This window comes from Prunus dulcis, chromosome 4 (assembly GCF_902201215.1).
Source record: "Prunus dulcis chromosome 4, ALMONDv2, whole genome shotgun sequence".
Classification (NCBI taxonomy): Eukaryota; Viridiplantae; Streptophyta; class Magnoliopsida; order Rosales; family Rosaceae; genus Prunus; species Prunus dulcis.
Genome location: NC_047653.1, coordinates 4,363,470 through 4,388,717, shown reverse-complemented (window position 1 = coordinate 4,388,717; position 25,248 = coordinate 4,363,470). Strand labels below are relative to the sequence as shown.

General features: G+C 37.8%; 7 protein-coding genes across 10 annotated transcripts; 2 read left to right on the top strand and 5 right to left on the bottom strand.

The window, feature by feature from the left end:
• Positions 1–721: 721 nt before the first annotated feature.
• On the bottom strand, positions 722–6,236 carry LOC117624327 (putative ALA-interacting subunit 2). 4 transcript variants are annotated; one of them, XM_034355496.1, is made up of 10 exons: positions 5,980–6,236; positions 5,680–5,759; positions 5,414–5,596; positions 4,627–4,688; positions 4,462–4,536; positions 4,238–4,354; positions 3,382–3,452; positions 2,293–2,590; positions 1,461–1,750; positions 722–1,080 (listed from the first exon to the last, which is right to left on the bottom strand). In XM_034355496.1, the coding sequence occupies exons 3-10, from the start codon at positions 5,487–5,489 to the stop codon at positions 1,005–1,007; spliced, it is 1,065 nt and encodes a 354-aa protein (XP_034211387.1). In that variant the 5' UTR covers positions 5,490–5,596; positions 5,680–5,759; positions 5,980–6,236; the 3' UTR covers positions 722–1,004. The 4 variants fall into 4 exon arrangements, 3 of the variants coding, with proteins under 3 accessions (XP_034211387.1, XP_034211386.1, XP_034211388.1); XR_004585303.1 differs by adding an exon at positions 1,218–1,286 and having other exon boundaries at positions 898–1,080; positions 5,414–5,759; positions 5,980–6,235; XM_034355495.1 differs by having other exon boundaries at positions 5,414–5,759.
• Positions 6,230–8,564, top strand: LOC117624326 (pentatricopeptide repeat-containing protein At1g11290, chloroplastic-like). Its single transcript, XM_034355494.1, has one exon. It carries the CDS (start codon positions 6,409–6,411, stop codon positions 8,497–8,499), a length of 2,091 nt encoding a protein of 696 aa, XP_034211385.1. The 5' UTR covers positions 6,230–6,408; the 3' UTR covers positions 8,500–8,564.
• Positions 8,565–8,884: 320 nt separating this feature from the next.
• LOC117624668 (p21-activated protein kinase-interacting protein 1-like) lies at positions 8,885–11,434 on the bottom strand. Its single transcript, XM_034356053.1, has 3 exons — positions 10,694–11,434; positions 9,985–10,282; positions 8,885–9,297 (listed from the first exon to the last, which is right to left on the bottom strand). The coding sequence occupies exons 1-3, from the start codon at positions 11,348–11,350 to the stop codon at positions 9,248–9,250; spliced, it is 1,005 nt and encodes a 334-aa protein (XP_034211944.1). The 5' UTR covers positions 11,351–11,434; the 3' UTR covers positions 8,885–9,247.
• Positions 11,435–12,105: 671 nt separating this feature from the next.
• On the top strand, positions 12,106–14,229 carry LOC117625016. Its single transcript, XM_034356574.1, has 3 exons — positions 12,106–12,457; positions 13,145–13,257; positions 13,796–14,229. Exons 1-3 carry the CDS (start codon positions 12,313–12,315, stop codon positions 13,874–13,876), a joined length of 339 nt encoding a protein of 112 aa, XP_034212465.1. The 5' UTR covers positions 12,106–12,312; the 3' UTR covers positions 13,877–14,229.
• Positions 14,230–14,531: 302 nt separating this feature from the next.
• Positions 14,532–19,014, bottom strand: LOC117626163 (endoplasmic reticulum oxidoreductin-1-like). Its single transcript, XM_034357813.1, has 10 exons — positions 18,577–19,014; positions 18,051–18,182; positions 17,550–17,805; positions 17,215–17,325; positions 16,843–16,961; positions 16,351–16,455; positions 15,987–16,189; positions 15,763–15,886; positions 15,056–15,234; positions 14,532–14,966 (listed from the first exon to the last, which is right to left on the bottom strand). The coding sequence occupies exons 1-10, from the start codon at positions 18,721–18,723 to the stop codon at positions 14,963–14,965; spliced, it is 1,380 nt and encodes a 459-aa protein (XP_034213704.1). The 5' UTR covers positions 18,724–19,014; the 3' UTR covers positions 14,532–14,962.
• Positions 19,015–20,810: 1,796 nt separating this feature from the next.
• LOC117626225 (glutaredoxin-C9-like) lies at positions 20,811–21,449 on the bottom strand. Its single transcript, XM_034357884.1, has one exon. It carries the CDS (start codon positions 21,400–21,402, stop codon positions 20,974–20,976), a length of 429 nt encoding a protein of 142 aa, XP_034213775.1. The 5' UTR covers positions 21,403–21,449; the 3' UTR covers positions 20,811–20,973.
• A 1,057-nt stretch (positions 21,450–22,506) lies between these two features.
• Positions 22,507–23,847, bottom strand: LOC117625952. The gene has a single exon (XM_034357554.1). The coding sequence runs from the start codon at positions 23,648–23,650 to the stop codon at positions 23,159–23,161; it is 492 nt and encodes a 163-aa protein (XP_034213445.1). The 5' UTR covers positions 23,651–23,847; the 3' UTR covers positions 22,507–23,158.
• Positions 23,848–25,248: the final 1,401 nt, after the last annotated feature.

Sequence of the window (25,248 nt, the reverse complement as noted above, 5' to 3'; positions counted from 1 at the left end):
GACCCCTCTTCAATTATGGTCTCTAGTTTTGTCAAAACTCTAGAAGATTTTCTTGAAAGGGCTGCAGGTGCAACCTCTCCCCAATTTTGCATGTTTTTGAACCTCTTCCCCATTATCTCTCCAAAAAGAATGCTTTTGAAGATCCTTGCTAGTTCCTTCTTCTTCTTGATTCTAGGAGGAGGAGGATGAAAGAAAGAGGAAGGAACTGGCAATGCAATGGTGTAGGGGGCCTTTGTTTTTAACTAGGAAAGCTATGGGCTAGAGGCATAGGTTTTATAGGGCTCAAAGATGATAGGGTCCCAAAAATAGGGTAAGGAGGAAAGGCCTTGGAAAGCTTTGTTAGGAATGTACACCCATCACATATTTGAACATGTCTAAAATCTAAATTTTGCATGAAGGTTGTTTTTAGCTGAAAGGATGCAAAAACCTCATAAAAAATAGGAAAAAAATTCATCTTATATGCTGCACTATATCCTATTCCTGTTTTGTTATATTCACATATATAAATAGACATCAGCATAATTGTGCATGGATCAGATAAGATAAGACATTAAGAATTGAATTGAGTCCCAAGATAGTAAAAGAAAAAAAAAAATGAAGAAAATGAATCCAGACCTAAACCCAATCTCATTCTAGCTAGTGACTGGGACTGATTTGGGAGGCCTACAGCTCAAACTGACTCTGATTGAAATTTATCAAGCACAAAGATTGCTTTAGATTATTGAAAATAGAAACCAAGCTCCATTCACCCCCATTTGAATACAAAGTTTCATCCAAACTAATTTTTCATCTTATAGTACAAGAATACAGAGAAAACCAGTCAGCAATGACTGAACAAATTCTGTAGCATGTACAACATGTAACTAGCTCGAATGCTGTTTTTCTTCTATATTACACAAAAAAGAACCCCTTTCTCTTTTGCAAGTACATTTTGAAATCGCTCAACATTTTGATAATTCACGTGTAGGTGTTGAGGTTACATTAAATCCACAGATTCAAACTATTCATAAAGTATCATCACATCTTCTGCTGGAAACGCTTTGCTTGTTCCAAGGCAGATAAGGTCTTTCCCTATAGGGCCTGCAAACATAAACAAATCAAATAATGCAACAGAGAAAGACAGCATTAAAGTCTAAGAAACAGATTAGAAGATCTAGCCATTTAGCTAATCGGGGAAAGAATTAAGGCATGAAAAACAAATATGAATGAGGAACTACCAAATCAGTATTGCAACCAGTGGCAGGGAAAATCTGAGAAGGCAACCCAGTTACGGCAATTAAAGAGTTCTAGAAAACAAAGCACTTTGTCAGCAAAATCTAAGACTGAATTCAGTAATATCTGGAGGTAATTGACCAAAAAAAAAAAAACCATTTAGTACTATATGGGGTTTACATGTCAGATGTAGCAACAATGAAAATACGCAGAAGATGGAGAAGTCAAGCATGATATATCACATTTACCTTGGATTTTTCATATGTAGCAACAAGAAGACAACAGAGATGAATATGGAAGTCGAACCAACAAAAGTATAGGCAAGCCCAAGGAAGTCATTCTTTCCTCCTAACCAGCTTGATGTTGAAAGGACAATCTTCTTCTTCCCACCAAAACTGTAAGTATTGTAGTTGTTCGTTAGATTGACTAAGAGAACATCATCTGCATCCAAATCCTCTTCAATTCTACCATACAGCTTCCGGAAACTGGGGAGCGCAGCTGTCCGCATCCATACAATAAGATCTTCTTGATCGCTTAGCTAATTAAATAAAGAAAAATTACAGTTCATGAAAACCCCAGAAATATTGTACTTTCGTAAGAACTTAGTTTTACTCCAAGGAAATTATAGAAAATTTGTTGCGGTAGACAAGGGAGGTTTTTTATTTTTATTTTAACAGCATCCTTTGCAAATGGCACAGTTGGCCAGGTGAGACCCCCCAGGATGAAGAGCCTGATAAAAACTTTAAATATATTTATAAAAACATATGCATATATATACATCACATATTATGGAGGTATAGACACTGATTTTTGGGACTGTCTTTGACTTTGGTTATAGACGCAAAAATGGAGGCATTCTAATGTGTTTTGATATGCAACCATTTATTATCATTTTAATATCTCAAGTAAAAAACGAAAAATGAAAGGTATATTTTCACTAGACATTACAAATCTTGGGCGAAAACTTCAGGTGGAGTACTTGCATAAAGGTACCGTGAACTATCAATGGTGGCATCATATCCAAAAGTATAGTTGCACAGAGAGCAAATTAATAGATTGTTATACAGCTCTAATACTTACAGGAATTCTTGGATCTAGCTTTCCACCACCGATCAAGGTCCCGTTCTGGAAATTAAAGGGATATACATGCTTCCCAAATTTGTGATCACGGTCACTCTTCCATGCTATGTTCTTCCTGTTGACTTTTAATTCAGTTCTTCCATGAATAAAAGTATAAGTATCATTAAACAAACTCCACGCTATCAAGCCACAAGGAACAGTTGGAAGACCATTCTTGGACTCCTCAGGTTTACAGGAGCTTGTGTCATTGTACCCCAATCCATGTAAAAGCTGCTGATCACTTCTACTTTTGACATACCTGAAAAATTGGGAATCAGCTTAGTAAAACTTTAAGGCTGGAGATCAAAACAAGTAACATCAAAGTTAGGTTTTCTTGATTAATAGAATAAGGAACAATACTCAGTAAACATTTGGCTTTACAGAATTTTGATGACGAACAAAAATAAAAAGAAAAAAGAAGAGAAAGGATCTTCAGGTATAAATCTTGTTATTTCAAAATCTGCACAACAAAGACACTATTGACCTTCTCCAAGTTTCCCTTTGAAAAGTTCACCAAAAAACAAGAAAAGAAAACTGAGACAGGTATTAAAGAAAAGGAAAATTTTGAACAAAATAATTTCCATTGGATTAGCAAAATATTTAATCCTGTAAATTATCCCTATAATACTAACGATCCATATAGATCAGTAAATTTGAATATATTAGTACAATGGTTCAAGGAGAGTGTAAGGTTTTACACCTAAATTTCTTTTTCCCCCATTGTGATATATCTTCAGGAAAGATTTTTCATAATGGTAAAGATGGAGCCAAAAGGATCTACAAAATAAAGATGTATGATGACTAAAGTATGAAGGCCAGGTGCACTACATATTATCCTGCAGTAGTTGTTTGAAAGAATTCAAAGCACTATAAGCTTATCATGAAGAATCTCTTAGAAGAAGGCAACTGTTGGCAATATAGAAACCAAGTCATTTCAGAATAATGGAAAAAGAAAAACGCGAACGGAAAAAAAAAGGCAGGAAGAAAGATAAATCAGAACAAGTGATGGATTCCTTGCTATGCCAAAAATAAAAACACAAGAGCTCTCACCGTCGGTGGTTTTGATAGTAGTTATCAAGCTGATAGTAGATATAAATTGGAGCTTTCATATGCTTGTAAACCTTCAAAAAGAGACGAATATGTAAAAAAAAAAGTAAATGAAAAACAACTTTATTGAATAAAACCAACACAGTCAAACCAATGCATGATAAGTTTCAAATAAAAAGTATTTAATAAAGAAATGTTCCTAAAGTGAATACATACACAGACCAATCTGTGGAAGCTTTTGGTTTATTGGAAACTACACAAACTACTGGAATCAGAGCCTCTGAATTTAGGAAAATATTTGGGAAGGCATGTGCCAAGACCCCAGGAAATAGCTTATAAAACTGTGCAATAATTCCAATTTATTATAGAAGAATTCAAAGTCAACACAATTGAATAAGTAGCCGTGGGTTTTGTAGCATATTAAGATTTAACCAATCTTAAAAGAAACTTGAATAATGAAACTACAACAGCTTAGCAGAAATGCATCAGTTTCTTACATCATGGGATATTGGATAACAAACAAAAGAAAAAAAGTTTGCCCACTCACCGGGTAGCAAGCAATTATTGCATTAATTCTCTCCTTTCCTAGATTTGATTTCTTAAAAATGCCTACCACCAGCTCCTCATCTACAGTTCTACTACACAATGTTATTTTATGGCCTTGCCTCTTAAAACAACCCTAACAGATCAAGCTCCGTAGAATCAATTATTGATGATGATGATAAACATTATCTAGATTAATGGACAATATGTAGTTTCATATTCTGTGACAACCTTAAATGAAGCAGACAAGAAATCCAATCAACAAGTCGCAAGGAATGTCATAGTTAAATCTAGACAAGAACAAAGAAAAGATTACCTTCAAGTACCGAGAACAGTTTTTAGAGATTAAGTTATCTTTGATGTAGGCCACCTTATTGCCCTTGAATGCCTCCGGGACACACTCTGTATCATATTGGTCCACAATTTCTACAACCTATGAATCCAATGTCAAACAAATGGTTACACACAGATTCATGTTCCACTATAAATATGGGTGCAGCTGAAAACAAGAACCAATGAACAACAGAGACAAGATATTACGTTCTGGGAGGCATGAAGTGTAATAAGCCCAACTGGTATGAAAATGGCACCAACCAATAAAAATGTAGTAATCACCTGCAGAGAAGATAGTCCATATCACAAAGCACATATACAAAGTGAATAACATACTACAGAAGAAGTTGCTTATGATATTTAATAACTCACCCATGCTGGTGTGAGGACAGGCTTACAAGCGGGGAGGCTCTGCTGTGTAAACTGATAGAAAGCTACAAAACCACCATAAACACAACCATTTTGTGTGAACAAGAATAAAGTGCAAAGTCTTCTTTCTTTTCAAATAAGACTCATGCTAAAAGCAAATTAAGAATTGGCAGATTGTATGGCTCCATGCCATTAATGTCGAACAATTGTTCCAAATGTCAAAATGGTCAAAGAAGGCATACATAGATAAAATTAGATGAGTCACGCATTTGCTTAAAGCATATGCATATGTGCAACCAGACTTTAAGGCCTTTTCAGGTTAGCCTCTTCCCAAAAGTCATGACAACAATTTGATCTTAAACTGCATTCTACTTTCTCCTTCCCTACTTTCAATGATCATGCCTTTTCAAGCTTTTGAGTTAATTTCTCCTTCTTCATGTGCAATTTGATAACATATTCTTAGATTCAACTCTTATTGACAAAAGTACAAAGTCTTATCTATTATGAACCTATTCCCTGGAAAAAAAAATTTCATCTGAGGCATTAGCCTCCAGCTGAACTGCTAGACATATTTGACAAAAGTACAATGTCTTATCTCTTAAGATATCACAAATCAATAAATCAATGTATTTGTGACTCGATTAGAGGGAACACGGGTAATGACCACTCACGCCAATTTTTTAACAATCTGTGCTACAGAACCACATGAAAAGAACCTAAATAAAGTTTCAGAGCAGAATCTAAGGCAACCAAGTCATGACTAGGAATGGGAAGGACCCGAAAAACATACCTCTCTGCCGCCTGGATTGTAGTGGAATTGATTGAGAACCCCTAGAAACTGTTGAGGCACTTCCATCCACTTCCATCAAATTCAATCTTCAACACTACACCTCCAACAGCGCACTAACTTTAACCAGCACTATGTTCCAAGGATACACCACCAGAAGTGAAACCTTTATTTAGTTATATGTCCCTGTCGAGAACGAGCCTCAACTTCCCATTGTATATATCAAATTAATCTTTTAATTACGCAACTGAATTGCCAACCGCACTAACCAAAGCAATTAGTTAGCTAACCAATCTAAATAGCAGGATGAAGCTCAATTGCTTTAAGGGTTTTAGTTTTCCCCTGTTTCCTACACGACGAAAAAAAATTATGCATCAATTTCTGCTCTTTTCTTTTCCAACATTTTCTCAGCAACCAAACACCCGATATGTTCAATCAAGAATCAAATTGAGATCATAAAATTAAAATGAAGCAGAAGAGATTGTTGCAGAAAAACGGGGAATCTAAAGGAACATGGAAGAAGACGAAGAAAAGCAAAAATAATTGAGAGAAGGGAGATCTGGAATTACCTGTGGAATTTGAAGTGAAAAATTGAGTGTTGGGTTTACTGGGAATTGAGAGAAATACGAGGGAAGACGAAAGAGATTACTTGGCGCTGAGACAAGCTCAAATCTTTCATCGGTGTTGTCCAATATGCTTAGCTTTGGAGGACAGCAACTCCATAAATAACGGAAAGTTCTGTTTAGTTCTCCCTCCTCTATTTCAACACTGAAATAAATTCTCTCTCTCTCTCTCTCTCTCTCTCTGTTTGGTTAACCCTTGAAAAAGTGATTTTTCTTGGTTTGAAAAGGAAAAAAAGTGTCTGGAAAAAAAAAAAAAAAAAAAAAGTGAATTTTCTTTTCTACCATGCCAGCATGATGCCTCCACTAAACAACTAAAGACCCAATTTTTATGTGAACTCGTCACCAAGATGTTGATTGGGGTCACTTCTGCCTAACATGCTTCCCTCCCAACGGTCAAGACATGTTCTCCACAACCCCTTCCTTATCAAATTTCTACACTTTCCCGCGACCCAAACAAGACCATTGAACACACTCTCTTTCCTCTTGAACCTCTGCAACGATCCCAAAAAACTCCAGCAAATCCACGCCAGGTTCGTCCTTTACGGTCTGCACCAAAACCCAACACTCTCATCCAAACTCATCGACTGCTATGCCAACCTTGGCGCCCTCAGTCTTTCCCAACAAGTATTCAACTCTATCAGTGACCGAAGTTCCTTTCTGTATAATACAATCTTAAGAAAGTTGTCAGAGTTTGGTGAATTTGAGAGAACCCTTTTGGTTTACAATGAAATGGTCATGAAATATATGTACCCAGAGGGAAATACTTACCCTTTTGTTTTGAAGTCATGTTCTTGCTGTTCAGATGCTAGAAATGGGGCAAAGATTCACGGGCATGTGGTGAAATTGGGTTTTGATTCATATGATCTGGTAGGTGCTGCTTTGGTTGATATGTATAGAAGCTATGGTAATTTTGAAAATGAGGGAAAGCAATGGAATTCTCTGACTTCTGAGGGTTCACAAAGCGGAAAAGCAATGGAGAAATTTGAACCTGATTCAGTTACTGTGATTAACTTGCTGAGGTCAAGCGTGGATTTGAACTCATTGCAGGTGGGAAAGGCTGTTCATTGTTTGGTTGTTGTGAGCAATTTGTGTGTGGATTTGTCCGTGAATACTGCATTGTTGTCTATGTATGCCAAGTTAGGTGATTTAGAATATGCCAAATTGGTATTTGAAGAAATGCCTGAGAAGGACTCTGTTGTTTGGAATATAATGATATCAGCTTATTCTCGAATTGGGTACCCTAAGGAATCACTGGAGCTACTGAGATGCATGGGAAGTTCAGGCATTAGAGCTGATTTATTTACTGCAATCCCTGCAATTTCTTCAATTACACAGTTAAGAGCTACTGATTGGGGCAAACAAATGCATGCTCATGTGATAAGAAATGGTTCAGATTATCAAGTGTCCGTTCATAATTCTCTGATTGATATGTACTGTGGATGTGATCGTCTAAATTCGGCTCGAAAGGTTTTTGATGTTGTGACAAACAAGACTGTTGTTTCATGGAGTGCAATGATTAAAGGATATGTCAATCATGATCAGTCACTTGACGCTCTTTCTCTCTTCTCCAAGATGAAATCTGAGGGAATCAGTGTCGATTTCATTACAGTTATTAACATCTTGCCTGCTTATGTGAATCTAGGGGCACTAGAGAATGTAAAATACCTTCATGGGTACTCGGTGAAACTTAGCCTCAACTCACTTTCGTCTGTTAATACGGCATTTCTAGTCAGCTATGCAAAATGTGGATGCATAGAGACGGCCTGGAAGCTTTTTGATGAAGAGAATATCAATGATAAAGATCTAGTCACATGGAACTCTATGATTGGTGCGTATGCTAAGCATGGAGACTGGTATCGATCTTTTCAGTTGTATAACCAAATGAAGGAACTGAGATTGAAACCAGATCAAGTAACCTTTCTTGGAGTACTGACAGCCTGCGTAAACGCAGGTCTTGTTCAAGAAGGGAAGGAGTGTTTCAAGGAGATGGTTGAAACATATAATTATCGACCAAGCCAGGAGCACTATGCTTGCATGGTGGATCTATTAGGGCGTGCTGGGCATGTCAATGAAGCCAGAGAACTTGTAAAATCTATGCCTTTCAAACCTGATGCTCGGGTTTGGGGCCCTTTGTTAAGTGCTTGTAAGTTGCATTCAGAGCCTGGGGTTGCAGAGTTTGCTGCTGAGAAGCTTATAACCATGGAACCGAAAAATGCTGGAAATTACATATTGCTTGCCAACATATATGCTGCAGCTGGAAAGTGGGATGGAGTTGCTAAGATGAGGAGTTTCCTCAGGGATAGAGGACTAAAGAAAACTCCCGGCTGTAGCTGGGTAGAGATAAATGGATGTCTACATGAGTTCCGAGTAGCGGATCGATCTCATCCAAGATCAGATGGTATATATGCCATATTAAGAAACCTGGAGTGGGAAATCAAGGATGCAAGAGACAGAGATGGAGTATAGAAATACTGTTTCGTTTTTGACAATTTTATTCATTGAACATATTGAAGTGTTTTTTCTTTTGAACATATTGAAGTGTTTTTTCTTCTGTGTAAATGGATTTCCAAGAGCCACATATTAGTCTTGAACCCAGAAGAGTACAAGAGTTAAGGTCAAAAGAGAAAAACCAGTTCATAGAGCATTTGATTAACGACTACCTAGGACTAACAAACTTCAGCCGGTATGAGAACTATGATTTTAGAGAGGAAAATAAAAGGAAAGCAAAAGACGCATTTGGGAAGGTATAGTAACGCATTAATGTGCTAATGTTTCGCTTTGCATGCAACTGCATCTTGAACAAATTGAAGTTTTAAGGAAGATCTAAATTCACTTCCATTATTCCATACAATTTACTCAAAAATATTGGATTATCTTTGGAAATGTGCGCGACTACATTTGGACACATTGAAGTTTCGAAGGGAGATCTGCATTCGCTTCCATACAATTTACTCAAACTCTGGATTACAGAGTCTCTTTACCAGAAAATTTGAAAAGAATCCAGAGATACAAAGAGGCCCAGAATTAACCAATACTTCACTAACATTGATACAAACAAGTTCTACGACAAAATTGATACGTTGGAAGTTCCCTTTACTGTTTATCAGCAATTGAAGAATCTCTCAGGCAAGCACATATAAAGCCTTTACAAAGACTGTGAAGCCAATTTTTGTTTTTTGATTTGGTTATAACTTATACGCCTTCTGTTGCTGCATCATGCTCCTCTTTTTTTATCGCTTTTTCCAATCTGTGGCCGTTTGAAAGCTGAACAAGAAGGAAAAAGAAAACAATAAGACAACTAACGATAAGTTGACACAAGAATTACAGAAAATTCCTATATCCATAATTGCATGTTCATATGGTAGCATCAGGACAGGTATATTGGAACATCAAGATAGGTACTACAGCTCACCAAAACAATATAATGCTGATCTTGAGATTGTACAAAAATAACACTAAGTGTTTCTTTTAGTTTTGAACTTTTAACATGCAAATCCAACAGGCCTAGTGTCATCATAATAGATTCCTATCAGAGTGTTTGAATTGGATATTCATATTTTACCTTAGCATTTATCAGGCAAAGGGTTGGAGCCCATACTAAGGCTAGGCTAAAGGCAACATGTATAGTAGGAACATACATGGAGTGTATATAAGCGTCAAAATTTGGCTATAGTCAGATCCTTCTTTATACCTTCAATCAACACACCAAGTCAACACTAAAAAGTCAAAGCCATTCATCCAGAAATTCCACTGGTTAAGTGTGTAGAATTCGTATGACATAACATATTTACTGCCAAGTTATATGATAATCTTATCCTACAAGATTCATGCCAATACAAGCTCGATGGGAGAAAAAGAAAACTCTAGAACAAGACTACTTACAATTCATTAGGGGTAAAACATGCTATCCAACAACAAAAATTCAAGCCATCACACACGGGTAAATCTTACATTTAAGAGATGATCCAGCCAGACAAGTAAGCCTTGATTTTGTATTAGCCTCGGCCAATGGATTTGGCTTCTCCTTAACAGCCATGCGAACATCCCAAAGGCGTATAACTCCATCTGACGAGGCAGATGCTACAAGATATGGGTCATCATCGGCTACAGCACCAGCTTTGCTTGTAAGCACAACAATTCCTTTCACACGAGCAGGGTGTGCATCCTCAATGCGATATGCAACCTTCCCACTGTTTGTGTCCCATGCTGTAATACAGCGGTCCTCACCACCAGTATATAAAACTCCGTTCTATCAAAAATTAAAATGTAATATTTAGGGAAACTTGAATAACCTTTCTAACAATCTGCTTTAGCATGAGATAAGAAAGATTGTGAATTGCATAGTCAGAAAGATCTTAGCAAAAAGAGAACTGAGAATTGCCAGTAGAGCTATCACAAAAAATGCAAATGGAGAAATGCCTTTTATCAATGGTTTAATATTCCCCCCAACAAGTAACCTCATATATATGGCAGACATATATAGCTTTGTGCAGTGTAAATAATTACAGATAGATGTAAAGAAGGCAATATTGGGATTTTTACAACTAAAGTAGATAAGTGTAAGACAATGTACTCATATGACGATGTGCAGACTGAAAAATGCAAAAAGGAGGCAAAATGGAAAGAAAAAAAACCAATACAGAATGCCCAAGAAACTAACCTCGCCCGGCTCGACGCAGAGAACCCGCTTTGAATTCTCCAACTCGCAAAGCAACCGAGCATCCTCAGCCTCATGAACCATAACCTTGTCTTCCATAGCCATATAGAACTTATCCCCAGAACCATCGTAGGTCACCAAGCTAGCCTCCTTCCCCAACCTGCAATAGAAGCTCCTCCTACCCCTCACCAAGTTGATCATCGACAAGCACTCGTCTTTTCCAACGGTCAAAGCCAACTTCCCAGAAGGGTGCAACGACACGTCGTTGATGGCCTTCCTGTGGGGCTTAAGGCTCTTGAGGAGGACAAAAGGGTCGGCCTCGTAGATGCAAAACGACCCGTCGGCGGCGGCGGAGACGAGGTTGAGAGGAAATGAGAGATGGGGAGGGGTGAAGAAGGAGAGGGAGGTGACGGTGGCCGAGTGGTCGTGGAGAGATCCGAGGGAGGTGGCGGACGACATGTCGTAGAGGTGGATGGTGTCATCGGAGCCACCGGAGGCCGCGGCAGAGCCAGCGGTGGCAACTGTGGTGATGGAGGAGAGGTGGGAGGGATAGGAGAAGAGTGGGGTTAGGGTTAGGGATTGAGAATCAGGGTTGGGTTTTAGGGATTTGAGTTTGAAGCCCCATATGAATTTCTCGTATGAGCCTGCTATTAGACTCATGGTGATGGTGGTGGCTTTGCGATTGCTTGCTGTGTCTGTGAGGGTTTTAGGCAAACAAGAAGGGTTTTTACATTGAACTATAATTTTCCCTTCTTTTTTGTTTTCTTTTAGTAACAAATTAACAATTGAATTATAAAATTTCTAAATGACCAAAAAGCCATTCTGAATATATATTTTTTTTGTGTAACTCATAATATTAAAATCCAAGAATTGGTATATCATGAACAAAATGTTATGGGCCTTTTGGCTAAGTGGACATGTGATACTCCAATTGTTATCATATTTAATATAGGAAGACTATAATGAGGGATTATAGTAAGGTTGCCGACTCTTTTAGAATTGTTTTTGTCACTCAACATCGTCACGTGATAAAAATTACTCTATTGTAGGAGTGGAGTGGCCGGCAGAGGGAGACCGGGCCAGGTTGGGAGTTGGTTTTTTTTTTTTTTTCCATTTTTTATTTCTATTTCAAATATTTAGTTCATTATTTAAGATAAAAATTATTTAAAGGATAGTGTTGGTAGAAAAAGATTGTGGGTGTCCAGAGAAGTTGTACAATCTTCAATAATTGGGTACCAACCAACATGCCTAGGCAAATGGGTTGCTCAAAACAGAGTCAACCGAAACTAGCAAAAAGCCCAAAGTACACAGAGGCCTAAACGAAAACCAGAGCGCGACTAAAGCTGAGCACAGGCCCAAACAAACACAATTACATCGACTTCAGCGGGAAGAAGGCAAGAGGAAAGCATAAACCGTAACACATGTACAGGAAAATATACAAAATTCCCCAAAACACTTGTTCATGGTGTGAAGGGGTAGAGGGTGGTTCCTTTGCCGTACAATGTTGTCGAGTTGTTCCTAAGTCACAAAAGTTATATATACTCGGGTAAGAGCTAATCAAAACAATTGCTGATTAGTGATTTCCCCTCAGAGGATTCTGGGAGTTCCGAGAAACAACCTCAATGGGTCAAGAAGAACAAGGACAACAACCACAACAAGAACAACAAGAGGGAGAACAAGTTGAAGCTCCTCATTCTGATGCGACCCCTCAGCAACCCTCCTCTTCTCAGGCCGACCCTCCTTCTCCCCCATTCGATCCCAGTCGAAGTATTTATCTCCATCTCTCTCTCGCTCTTGTATTTTTCTTGTTTGGTTTTTTTTTTCTTTCTGAAATTGCGAGTGTGATTAGGTTTTTAAGATTCTTTTTATGTTTCAATTTGTATTTTTCCCATCTGGGTTTATTGAAAGATGTGGAATTTCACAATTGAAGTTGATTTTCTAAGGAAAGTGCTTGACTTTTTAATTGGGAAGTTGTCACATTGTTAAAATCTAAGGCTTAGATATTGTCTGTTAAATTTTCTCTTAGGCTCAAATTCTTGTTCGTTTTTTCTTGATACATCGGCCCAGTGATTGCAAATCCTGTGTAACTACATGCGTGTAAAAGTAATCTATTCTCTGTAGGAAGTAGGAAACAAAAGATAAACCCTTGTTTTCTTTTTCATATTTCACTTGAATTTATGGCTGACAACTCTGTAGTCTTTCTGGTGCTCTTTGAGATGGTTTTTATATGAAGCACGGAACACGCATAAATGGTTCTGATATGTCTAATCACAGTTAGCGATTTCATTCCCCAATCTAAGTGGTATCTCTCTTGTGAAAACTTCGGATAATGTGTGTTTGTCTTGCCATATATCGTGGCAGATTTGAGATTTATTGTTTGCTCCTTGTGGCACTGGATTTATTATAATGAACCTCTGCAATAACTCTAACCTTTTGTCGTATTCTTTTTTGAAGTGATTGGCATCATTAAAAGAAAGGCCGTGATAAAGGAGTTAGCTGCTGTATACCATGCGGAATGCCTTGCATACTGTCAAGAGCTCTTGGAACTTCAAAGAAAATGTGATGAGGTAAGATATGGTGCCCTCTTGTTTCTCATACTAATTTGATCAAGTGGTGTTTCCCATCCATATGGCTTGGTGGATCTCTTAGGTCTTAGCGTTGATAAAGCACAAATGTTGTTATGCCCATGAAAAAATTTATTAGTCTTTGTCAATCTTCTGGTTCATAATTTTTAAACAACTGTGAGCAGGAGTGACCTATATCTGAAGGTCCAGAATCTAAAAGGTTATTTGGCTTGAAAATTAGACTGAATGGTCATATGGTCTGGTTTTGGCTGGTCATATGGTCTGTTTCTGGCTTGTCATTCGCATTGTTACTTTTATTGTAATTTTAATGCCATCATATAGTTTAGTTGGATAATATGGTTGAAAGGCACCCACTTTAATTTTTTTTTGTTAATTTAAAAAATTCATGGTTGTATGCAGTGAATCCATGATTAAGCACTTACGCTGCTGTATATGATGATTGCTGGTTTTAAGTTATACAGAATGATGACATGCCTTTTGATTGATTCTCACCATTGGTGGATTTTAAATATGCTTGCAGCCAATTATTGACTTGAAACCTCCAGAGGATTTGAAGAAGGAGACAATGCGACCCCCCAAGCGGCTAAAGAAAACCCGCTAGCAGCTGAGACTGTTGCTTGCGGCTTACTGTCAAATCTGCACAGAAAACTCCCTTGGAGTGTACTTGCTATGTAGTTCCTGACTTTCAACTTGTTTGCGCACAACACAACATACCCACATTTTCCTCATCAGTATGATATATTATGTAAATTTTGAATGATGCACAAAGTGCCCGGTTATTGCGGTTCACTATGGTTGCACAACTAGTAGTTTGTAAAAATTGGTAACCGAAAGGGAGCTTCCTTTGCCTAATTATGTAGCTTTGCTTCATTTGTGGGTTTACTAGCTGATCAGTGGTATTGACAATATGTTTAGTCCCTTCTATAATTGTATATCTTGAGAGTTATTGCCAAAGCACCTATCTGACCACTAGCAAGTAGCATAAAATAGGCAGACAGATCCGTTGGGTAGCAAGAAATGTGTTTTAGTGATCTACCTTGTACGATCGTATTTAATCAGTGTAACCACCATGAATTCAGATTTAACAAAGTACCTCTGTCAAAGTGCATCCTATTTGTGCAAATTAGGTTGCATTGTTGGCTGAAGAAAGATAGGGCATCAATAGTGGTTTGCTTGCTGGATGCAAAAAAGGCTGACAGATCATGTCATAGCAGATTGAACAATTTTAAACACGCATTACTTTACCCATGGAAACAAAAGGAACTAAATTCAGCTGGCGCTACTGGCGCTATTGGCCCTTGATCATATAGAAAATCTTACATCACAAGGTTTTCAATGAATGATGCATAAAACAATTTCATTAACCTCACAAGAAAGATTGAATTGGACTTCGACAAACTCATTCTGCTACAAGTGAAGTCGAAGTCCTTGGCCACCAAATTTTACTATAAACTTTCAGCAAACCTATTGTGAAACAACAGAAGTGTCGTGCTAATTTTATTTGAAAAGTTCAAAATTCAATGAAGTACAAAATTCTGTTGAGGTTCTTGTACGCATCTCTGTATCTAGCCATGTACTTGTTACATGCCTCTGTCCTTCCATGGGTCAAGCTTTTGAAAACCCGAACTGGGTTTCTTAAGTTATTTTTAGAAGTGTGCTGTTTTGATGTATCACCAATTAATTCTCCTTACCTGCAAGTAAGGTAACCAGCTTAATAACAGCAAGAATCAAAGTGCTGCAGCAGAAGAGAGATTAAACGTATTAACAGGAAGTTGCATACCTAGATTTTAAAGATGCCCACATCCTTTGTATGGGGCAACTAGGGGCGGTGGGTGGAGAAATCTGCCCTTCTACTAGCCTTTCAGTTGAGGGTCCCATTTCATTAACAAACTTGAGAGATTCTGAAAGTCGATTGAGTAGGTTCATCAAGGCAATCACTTCATTCCGTTGCAAGTGCAGCTGAAGAGCAATACAATATAGACTTCAGTAGAAATAAAAATTATGTCGGACGCTCAATTACACCTACAAATGATGTAATCACAAATGACAAAGAACATATGGATGTGCATGCATGACTAACAGAGTAAAGATCAGACTGTCCATTCCAAAATAACAAAAAAAACTATTGATGGGAAGTTTGTACATGCAATGTCATTTTAACAAAGTAGGAAATGAAGTCGACATTGCTTGCTGAGAGTTCCATAATTAGTTTCATAATTAGAACCTTTTACCATATGTGATAACTAACAATTGTTCAAAATCTTTGCCAGAAAAATATTTAGATATATATATTTGTTCAAAATCTTTGTCAAAATAGTTCAAAATTTTGGTAACTACTTTTGGCTGTTATTATCTTATGTACATGTCTCTAAATCAAAGATAAAGAAGGGTCCATAAGCAATTTTTTGAGACCTGACTATATAACATTGCAAAACGTGTTTCTTCACCTGAGAGCCATATAAAATTAGCTTTTAAAGAGATGCTTACAGTCTGATCAGTGTTTTGTTGACCATCAACAGAGAAGAGGATCTTAAGTGCTGTGCCAAGACCAAGGACCTGAAGCTTCCCCCAAAGTCGACATTTCTCACATCCGACACAATCCATCAGTGCGCTACAATGACAATGTAAACAGTTAAATCATAGTCACATAAAAATGAGACTTACGAATCTTACCAATATCAAGACACTAAGCCCAAAAAAAAAAAAAAAACCTTATGTTTCTAAACTGATTTTGTATTTTCTGCTTCAGTTCAGGTCCACGTTGTCCTTTCCACAACTTAGCTTCGTCAAATGGGACTGGGCATGCAGCTTGTAGATTGGGATTATAGAGTAGCTGTCGGACCAAGGATTGCGTCTTCAGATCCTCATTAAGATTACCAGTGTCATATTCAGCATGTTCCAAGTAATCTGCAGCCTAAATACATTTGAACAAGATTGATATTATTATCTCAGCAAGATAAACAATATCAAAAGTAACAATATACAAAAAGTGAAAACTACTGTTAGTATGCTCAGTATGCCTACCAGTAAGCATAACATAATGATTTGAAAAGAATTTAAACTTATTAGACTCACCTTTGTCACAGCTCGGAGAACGAAGAGAAACGTGAAGTACAAGTTTCTGACACGATCCGGGTATCTTAGGACCCGATCATACATCAATGGGAGATTTGAACCCCACTGAAACAGAAATTTTAGAAAGAAGAAAATAAAGTTAGATCTTAAAGTAAAGGCATGTAAATGATAAGTCTAGTGAAAGACTATGGTTGCCTTCATGATGCATCTAATAACGAAACAGCCAAGATTGCCAACTTTTTATTTAAAGAAACTCATTGCTGAGATAATGGCAGTGATGGTTAGCACTATAGACTTATTTAAATTCTGAATAGCTGACAAATTTCCAGGCGCCATAAAGAGGAATTTGCCATTGATATTTCTTATCAAGATCCAAGGGTATAAAATATATGGGGCATGGGTACAGTATGAAATCTTTCAGAAATCAGGGAAACTGTCTGTTTTCTGTGTAAAATATAAGTCTTAAAGGAAATGATGAAACAGAACTTGTACCATTTGTGTAGTTTCATCAAGGAGATAATCAGAAGCTATGTGGACTGAAATAGAGGAATGAAGACCAGATATCAACTTGTACAGAATTCTTTCTTCAGCGCATAACTCTTCAGATGGATCTGGAGAAGAATTTGAAAGTGAACACAACATTCACATAATAAGGACTAGTAATTCAGTGGAATCTTATCTTAGATACAATGAAACATGCAGTGTAACTGCCCCAAAAATTTGTAAGAAGAAGTGTTTACACTGAAAGATTTCTCAAAGGAGGAATTGCTAACATGTACTTTTCAAATTAAGCACACGAGTCAATTGAGTACAATATGCAACCATTTTCACTAGCACTGGGGCAGAGAGAGAGTAAAAGCTTACATTTGGGACAGTTCTCTGCGTAGACAGCATCCCATATCCTTCTAGCTGATGGACCAGTGTAGCCGGTATACCGTTCAGGATTCAGTTGAAGATTCACATATGTCATCTCAGCTGCAAATATAAATGTGCTACCAATCATTGCAAGTACAATAAACTATTCAAATCATTCAAATCATGAATCATCAAGTGTGTTCTTTACACCAAAGTAATTCAAATTTGCATTATACAAACTAAAATTTTCAAAGAAAATACAACTGGCAGGAGGCTTTCAACTGCAAACATAACTTATCATATAAGAACCGGAACTGTTAAGCTGAGAAAGCAAGGATACGCACCATTGTCTGTCTCATCGTCATTCGTCCAGGGATTGTCTATTTCTGTCCAGCCTCTGAATGCCTTTTTATCTAGTGTACGGTCAACAGCTGCTTCAGGCTTTCCCTCTTGACAAACAAGATCATCTAATGGAAGGCCATGATGGGGCTTCTTGAACGATTCTGGGAACTCACTATCTGGGCATTCACATACACTACAATCTCGCAGACGGCACATACCATCGTCAGGCCAGAAAGGGCAGTCGCACCATAACTTAACCTAAAACAAATTTTATCAACCATGCTTCAGAAAAATAAGATGCACAGCAGAACAACAGAATAATAAAATAATAATACATTTCAAGAATGACATACAGCAGCAAAGTTCACAACAGATTAAAACATCATTTATCAGTTTGATTCACATATGTCCCTAACTAATTAATCATAATAAAATTAGAATAGTATATTTCATTATTTCTTAACAAGCATACAAATCTAGCCAACTTGTAGAAATCATCTAACCTTGAAATACCGAAAGAACGGAGTTTTAACGAGCTCTTGGAGTGATGGATGCAAAACTTCCTTGTTAATATGGTCCACGGTCTCATAATCACAACAACAATCCTCCACTATCCCACTATACTTATGTGTTTCCTGCACAGTTTATGAGGGGGGAAATCAAGCAGCAGGAAAATCATAATCATAATCCCAATTACAAAAAGAAAAAAAAGAAAAAAAAAATTAAAAGTCTTTCTAACATCCAGTCCCATTTTACATAATTCAAACAATGCACCATTTCCATTTCATGAATTAAGAAGCTTCGCATTCGTCTGAATAATGTAAAGCAGGATTTCAATTTAACACAATCCAATTATCCCAAATTCAACAATGTGCCATCTTAGTTACAATGACCTGAAATTGAAAGTTCAAAAATTCCACACCATAAATAAACACACGATCAATTTTCAAAATTTAAACCTCCCATTTTCCACAGGACGTCATTTCTCTACTTTCTCGGTAACCAAACAGAACATGCAATAAAGCGTACCTGAGTACAGTTACAAGGCTTATTAGAGCGTCCGAAGAATGAGATTTTAGGAGCAGTTCTCGATGTCATGGCCACGGCAACAAAGACAGCGATCAGCGCTCCGACGGCCCAACCCCATCGCTTTGTTTTACCCTTTTCCCCAGCCATTACTGCAACAAATGTTACACAAAAACCTTAAAACTTTCGAAAACCCAACCTGCTTGGTTCCAGAGAAAATGAGAAGGAAAAGTCTTGAGTCTTGTGATTTCTGTAACTTAGCTGGTAAGGAAATGTATTTATACAGGAGGTAAATTACAGTGGATTTAGTTTTAATTGGAAAGATCAAAGAGGTAATTAAAAGTCCTAGGCGTTGTTTTGTCGGGTTTGATGGTTTTTGAGTGAGAATTGGTTTGATTTGCACCGTAACGATGGGCGAAAGGAAAATTCCGAGGAAATCAACGGCCGACTATGGGCAGGTGGGAAAAGTCGGAGAAAATCCGCGGAATTGGTAAATGGGCTCAGTAATTTGGGCTCTATGAGATGGGCCGGGTCGGCTGAAATTGAGCCCAATATTCTGCTGACCTGGTTCAAAAGCCCAAATTTGCATATATGCCTGGTTACCATTTCCAGATGGCGATTAGCCCTTTTTAGGTTTTTGTTGGTTCAGGGGAAATGAGGGGCGGGAGGGAGGACTGAACTCTTATCGTAAATGTGGAGTAAAGTGTTTTACCACTAGAGCTATGACCCACACAACCTACTCCAAATCCCACCGCCAGCCCGCGCCTCCAACTCTAGTCCTAAGGTCCAGCCCATTCTATTTGAATATCAAAGATGTATGTGATGAGTAATGCTACACACACCAACTAGTTTCTCAACTCTCTCACATAAATCCAGCCCTATATGGGTCATCATGTATGATCTCATTATCTAGTGAGTTTCACGTCACGTGAGAGAGAGTTGTAAAAACAGTTGGGAAATTCATTAGTGCCTCTAACATTTTCCTTTGAAAACTTTAAGATGTATTGTTTTCCTTTTTGTTTTTACTTGAAATTAAACAAGAAAGTGCAACGGGGTGTTTCAATGGAGTAAATTAAGTGTTCTTGTAAATGTTTCAACTTTCAGAGAATGAAAATGAAAAGTACCTTATCTGTGGATGAAAGTAGATAGTCATATAGTAGGTAGTGGCTAGTCAAAGAGTCAAATGAGAACAAGATCAGTTCTGAAAGTGGTCATTCCCAATGGATATGAAGGTCAGGAAAACAAAAATGTTGGGGATTCTTGAGGCCTCACATGTACTCTGTTTCAGGAAATGGCAACACATCATGGTCAAATTTTTCATATCTTCTGATTTCCTTTCCACAAACAACCAACCATTTTCATTTCACATAAAACAAAATAAAACAAAATAATTCAACAAAACATAAAATTATTGAAAGCTCTCTCTCTCTCTCTCTCTCTCTCTCTCTGTGATCACATTTGCGGCAGAGGGGGCAGATCTCAGTCGTACAAACTGCCCCTATAGGGCTACAGCCACTTTCTTTCTCTCTCTTACTCATATTGTCTGCTCTTTTCTGATATAGAATAAACCATTATTAAACCATGGTAAAAGCACATGCTTTTTATTCAGCCAGAAAAAAAGAAGAAAAAAAACTCTGTTATTTATTTATTTAGCTATTTACTTTTGGTAAATGAAAAGGGAAGTAATTGAAGAAAATAGAGAGAAAAAGAAAAAGCAGAGTTTGGGTCAAATGCATATCATTTTCTTTCAAAGATACCGTTAGCAAATATGTAAGCCTGAGAGACAACTACAGGCAGTTGCAGTATTCGCATGGCATGCATGCCCTTGGTATCTGAGTAGGGCTAAGTCCGGTGGGTCCAGCTGACGTGTCACCCTCCTTTGAATTTATTCCATATATCGTCGATATACCATCTTTCCGTCAACTTGCAGTTCAGGTACTATCTTATATATGTACATGTTTTTCCTCTCCTCTCCAGAATATAACAATATCGTAAAATTAATTAAACACAAATATATATAATAAAAAATGAGCATATGTAACATCAATTTATTATAACAAGAAATTATAGGAAAAGATATTGTAGCTCAAGCGGTTAAGAATAAATCATTCTGCATATTATATGTTCGAATTCCTCGTTCTCTAATATGGCGTATCAAAAAAAACAAGAAATTAATATAGAGAGAAATATTATTGCAACATATATAATCTTGGTTGTAATATTAATAAACTGTCAGATATTGATATTAAGTTATTAACTAGCTCGGCTACATATAGTCTGTACAACCACCTTACTGCTCAGACTATATATGTAATAAGCCTAGAAATTAATAAAACCTAATAATTAAATACTCTTAAGATGATGACATGACGATCATGGCGGTGATGATGATGTTGATGATCAGAGCCAGAGAGCACCGGAGTCTTTGAGGAGAGGGACGAGGGTGCCATTGATGTGGCAACCCATGAGCGCTTGCACGCCACCTAAGAACTTCCCTCCCACGAACACGGCCGGTATCGGCTGCTGGCCGTCTACCGCCAGCTCGTACAGAACGGCCTGGATGTCGGCCCCCGCCACGTGCTCGTCGAGCTCGATGATGGAGGGGCCGACCCCGAGGCTAAAGAGGAGGCGTTTGGCCACGGTGCACATGCAGCAGCCGCTCATGCTGAACACCACCACCGCGTTGCACGCCCCCAGCTGCCTCACCATCTCATAAGGGCTCATCATCGCCCCCATGATATTGTTCTCCGCCAGCTTCCCCGCTCCTGACTCAGCAGCCATGATGATGGGGTCCATTGGAATCCCTGCTGATTTCTTTGCCACCTGCATTGCTGGTATGATTTTTTTATTTTTTTTTTCCCCTTGAGAGAGAAGGAAAAGGAGAGGGCCTGAGAAGCAAGAAAACAAAGTAAAAGGAAGAAACTTTAGAAATGTATGGTAAGAATTTAGAACAAAAAATATGAGAAAGCTAGGTAGATATAGCTCTGCATTATTATGTTGTACCTTGGAAAACGAGGAAAAATAAGAGGGCGTAGTAATAATGTTAAGCTGTACTAATTCCTTCTTCTTCCTCTTCCTCTTCCTCTTCAAGTGTTCGGACGTTTTCACCTTAAAATGTAAAAACTTTTAAGGGCAGGGCTGCAGCTAGCAGGGCACTTGATCCCAATAAAACAGAGAGAGAGAGAGAGAGAAAGAGAGGGAGGGATTGGGGCAAAATGGAAGGGTGGGTTTTATAGGGTTTTACATACCAATGCCATGCATGATTGATCATCCACCGTACACGCGTCAGTCAAACAAACCCACAAGGCATATGCATTTCGATGATCATTTTCTTACAAAATGTAAGTTACAGGAGGGGCCCATGAGAGAAACAGAAGAAAGAGGGAAAGGAAAAATATCCCAACAGAAATTGAAAGTTTGCTTGGTCACACAAAAATACTTTGGGTTGGGAGAAGGCAAGCTGCAGAGAGAGAGAGAGAGAGAGAGAGAGAGAGAGAGAGAGAGAGAGAGCAAAGAAAAGAAAAGAAAAGTGACCAAATTAATTGTAAATGTAAAAGGCATGGGATTTGGATGGGGGGGAGGGGACAAAGAGCAGAAGGGGGATATATAGAGTACGAGCATTGCTGGCATTTTGCTTACTCACACTCTGTTTCTCATGTCTTTAAAGTTTGAACGCGTGAGCCTCGTACGGCTTTTTCAACGTCGACCATTTTTTATAGCCTCTGAAGCTATTTATAAATTCAATGAAACAAGATAATTATTGTGCTTGCTTAAATCCATTAGCTGGTCAGATTCAATTATGAATTCCATAAAGCCTGTCAATTTCCAAATTGTGCTAAACAGTGGAGTTAATTGATCATAAATTTGCCTATCAAAAAGGCATGCAAAGGATAGGAGTGTTGAAAAGTATACTTCATAATTACAGAGCTTGCATGTGATTAAAAAGTCCTCTGAATCTAAACAGAAAAGCCTGATCATGAGACTTCAGAAGGACAAGGCCATGGTGTTAATATATCTATAGGATCGATTCATGTGTGCTTATATGCAAGCGTATGGGGCCAAATATCTGCTTCACCAAGGCCGAGATGACAAAGGGACTGTAACGAGGGGTTACAATGTGGGGGTCCTTAATAATCATCCGATCAATTGCAGAATTATTATTGGGCGGCTGAATTGAACCCCTCAATATAGGCCCCTCATTATAGAAGCTCACCTTAGATGAATGGTGCAGCAAACTGGCTAGAGGTTCAATACCAAACATCATGTGACAGGGTTGGAGAAAATGCAGCCCTCCTGCCCAGCTCCGGCTCTCGACTCACAAGCCCAGATGAAGGCCATGAGCAACCAATTAGCTCAATTATGGTGACCATGAATGAATGGGTTAGCAGAAGATTAAATATATACTTGATCATAAATTATAGACAACTATTTACACATAATTTACATTATGTACCTCAGAAATTATAACACAAACCCAACATTGTGTTACATACAAATGGACTGAAAGCCTATAAATTTAAGGACAAAACCCAAAAGAAAATAAATCCATCTTGGAGAAGAGAAACATTCACCATATATATTAGCTTCAAGATATTGGAATGTTCAATGTGGTCCTCACATTCCAAACCATGCAAGCTAAAAACTGCAAAATAGGCCTGAAACAAGCTTCTATTGGGCTCCTAACATAAGCGTACCAGCGTGCACCTGATGTCACGTTGCCCCTAAGCCTCCCCCAGAAGCTCGCAATGAAGTTTTGGTTTCGACTGCTGGCCAATATTGCAGCTGACTGCACGTATGCTGAGGCTGCACGCTTCACCAGCTGGTTTCGAATCGTGATGTTCGAAGGATCGAATTCAAAGTCACTCTCCTCCGGGATTGTGGTGCTGTGTTGTGGCGAGTTCAATATGATGTCCTTCAAGCTTGTGTATCGATGTTCTTCCTCGATTTCCTGGATGTCCTTCAAGCTTGTGTATCGATGTTCTTCCTCGATTTCCTGGTCAGGCCTGCAGTTTGATGATGAATTTCTGCGCAGTATTAGTGCAGGTAGGTTTTTTATGAGTTGGAGTTCTGTGTCCATTATAATTACAAGGCATGAAAGTTTGATGATGGTGTTTTGTGTGTAACAAATGTGAGCATTTTGGAAAAAGGACCAACGAAAGTACCTAAATCATGTGACTAGAAGGAGGTTTTTAGGTTAATTGGTTTTGGTTGCATGCTGTTGTGATGGAGGGAAAATGCAACAGTTGGTATTTTTATTCATTGGTTATAATCTGAGAGAGAAGAGAGAGAGGAAGTTTTTGGATTGGTAGATTTTAGGAGCTCCATTTTATACGGCTTTCCCTTGATATATAAAGATTTGTTTTATTTAACTTGCAGACGGTTTGTAATCGATGGTGCTAAATTTATGTTTCTTGCAAGTTTGTCTTCTTTGTGAAAGAACACTCTCTATATATATCTAAGTTTGGACAGATAATATCCTGAACTTGTTGTAATTTGGGATGCATGGGATAGATTTAGAGTACACGTTACATTATTGGAGACTTGGACAAATTTCTAACATGAATCTAATTCGACACTCCACATATGATGAATAAAAATTATATGCATATTTTGCTTGGAATATTGGTATGGCGGGCTTGTTTGGGAGTGTTTTCAGAATGGTTAAAAGCGTTTTCTGATAGCGTTTAGCAGAAAAATTTAGAAGTGCTTATGCTTCATAGAAACACTTTATGGAGAAGTATATGCTATGTGTTTTTGAAAAAGCACTGGGATTTCTTACGAATATTTCAAGGTTTTTATAATAAAGCACTTTTGCTAGAATTGCTTATGAGCAGAAGTGCATCTTAGAGAAGCAATCCCAAAGATAATAACAACTTGGTGCATAACAACATTCATATACTTGGACAAGCACATTGGAGTGTTACTTATTAATTTGGGCTTGAATTTTACCTTTGGGTTCTCAATTAACAAATGCCTACAACCTTGTTTTCACTGTTCTCTTCACTTGGACTTTTGGGTTAGTCTCGTTGATTAATAATATAAGAGTTATAATGAGAGAGTTCAATCCAACAGTCTAGTAATAACTATGCACTAAATTGGTTGGCTATTAAGAATCCCCTCATCACTATAACCCCTCATTCTAAGTTCTAACCTCCATGATAGAATAAGTAGTACAATTTACAATTCGACCTAATTCAATCCAATTGTGTGGACCAAAATGAGGCCAAATTAGGATAAATTTATTTAAAATAATAAAAAATGGGACAAGTGGAAAAGCCTATTTTTGTGCTTGTTTACAGCTATCTTATCCTCAAAGTATTTCATATTAGAATTCATGATAACCGTTCATATTAAACAATTGATAGTTTGAATTTTAATTAGTTAATCAATCACATGAGTTCATGCATGAAAAAGAGATCAAGAAAGGAACAAACAACAGCTTTGCCAAGCTGAAAATACCATATGGGGAACAGGTTGAGACACGAAAGCTAACAATTTTTAATTTCGTAGCCATGACTGTGTTAGATGGTCATGTTTTTTTCACCCATATAGATCAAATGTTTTGAGTCGCTTTTAGAGGAAGAGTAGATTGCTTTTGCCAAGCAGTAGCAGAGACCCATCAATAATTATCAGCATATAGCTATTGTCTTTGTGATATTGCTGTATTTAAGTAAA

Excerpts from the sequence above, each read along its gene's own strand:
- LOC117624327 (XM_034355495.1), bottom strand. The coding sequence starts at position 5,489 with ATGGAAGTGGATGGAAGTGCCTCAACAGTTTCTAGGGGTTCTCAATCA. Across the intron at positions 4,537-4,626 it reads CTGTCCTCACACCAGCATGG|GTGATTACTACATTTTTATT; the intron begins GTGAGTTATTAA and ends TCTTCTCTGCAG. Across the intron at positions 1,081-1,460 it reads CTACATATGAAAAATCCAAG|GCCCTATAGGGAAAGACCTT; the intron begins GTAAATGTGATA and ends TTATGTTTGCAG.
- LOC117624326 (XM_034355494.1), top strand. The coding sequence starts at position 6,409 with ATGCTTCCCTCCCAACGGTCAAGACATGTTCTCCACAACCCCTTCCTT.
- LOC117624668 (XM_034356053.1), bottom strand. The coding sequence starts at position 11,350 with ATGAGTCTAATAGCAGGCTCATACGAGAAATTCATATGGGGCTTCAAA. Across the intron at positions 10,283-10,693 it reads TCTGCGTCGAGCCGGGCGAG|AACGGAGTTTTATATACTGG; the intron begins GTTAGTTTCTTG and ends AATTTTTGATAG. Across the intron at positions 9,298-9,984 it reads GGCTGGATCATCTCTTAAAT|CTTTCAAACGGCCACAGATT; the intron begins GTAAGATTTACC and ends CTTCTTGTTCAG.
- LOC117625016 (XM_034356574.1), top strand. The coding sequence starts at position 12,313 with ATGGGTCAAGAAGAACAAGGACAACAACCACAACAAGAACAACAAGAG. Across the intron at positions 12,458-13,144 it reads CCCATTCGATCCCAGTCGAA|TGATTGGCATCATTAAAAGA; the intron begins GTATTTATCTCC and ends TCTTTTTTGAAG. Across the intron at positions 13,258-13,795 it reads TTCAAAGAAAATGTGATGAG|CCAATTATTGACTTGAAACC; the intron begins GTAAGATATGGT and ends ATATGCTTGCAG.
- LOC117626163 (XM_034357813.1), bottom strand. The coding sequence starts at position 18,723 with ATGGCTGGGGAAAAGGGTAAAACAAAGCGATGGGGTTGGGCCGTCGGA. Across the intron at positions 17,806-18,050 it reads CGTTCTTTCGGTATTTCAAG|GTTAAGTTATGGTGCGACTG; the intron begins GTTAGATGATTT and ends AATTTGTTTTAG. Across the intron at positions 17,326-17,549 it reads TGACGATGAGACAGACAATG|CTGAGATGACATATGTGAAT; the intron begins GTGCGTATCCTT and ends TTATATTTGCAG.
- LOC117626225 (XM_034357884.1), bottom strand. The coding sequence starts at position 21,402 with ATGCAGGTGGCAAAGAAATCAGCAGGGATTCCAATGGACCCCATCATC.
- LOC117625952 (XM_034357554.1), bottom strand. The coding sequence starts at position 23,650 with ATGGACACAGAACTCCAACTCATAAAAAACCTACCTGCACTAATACTG.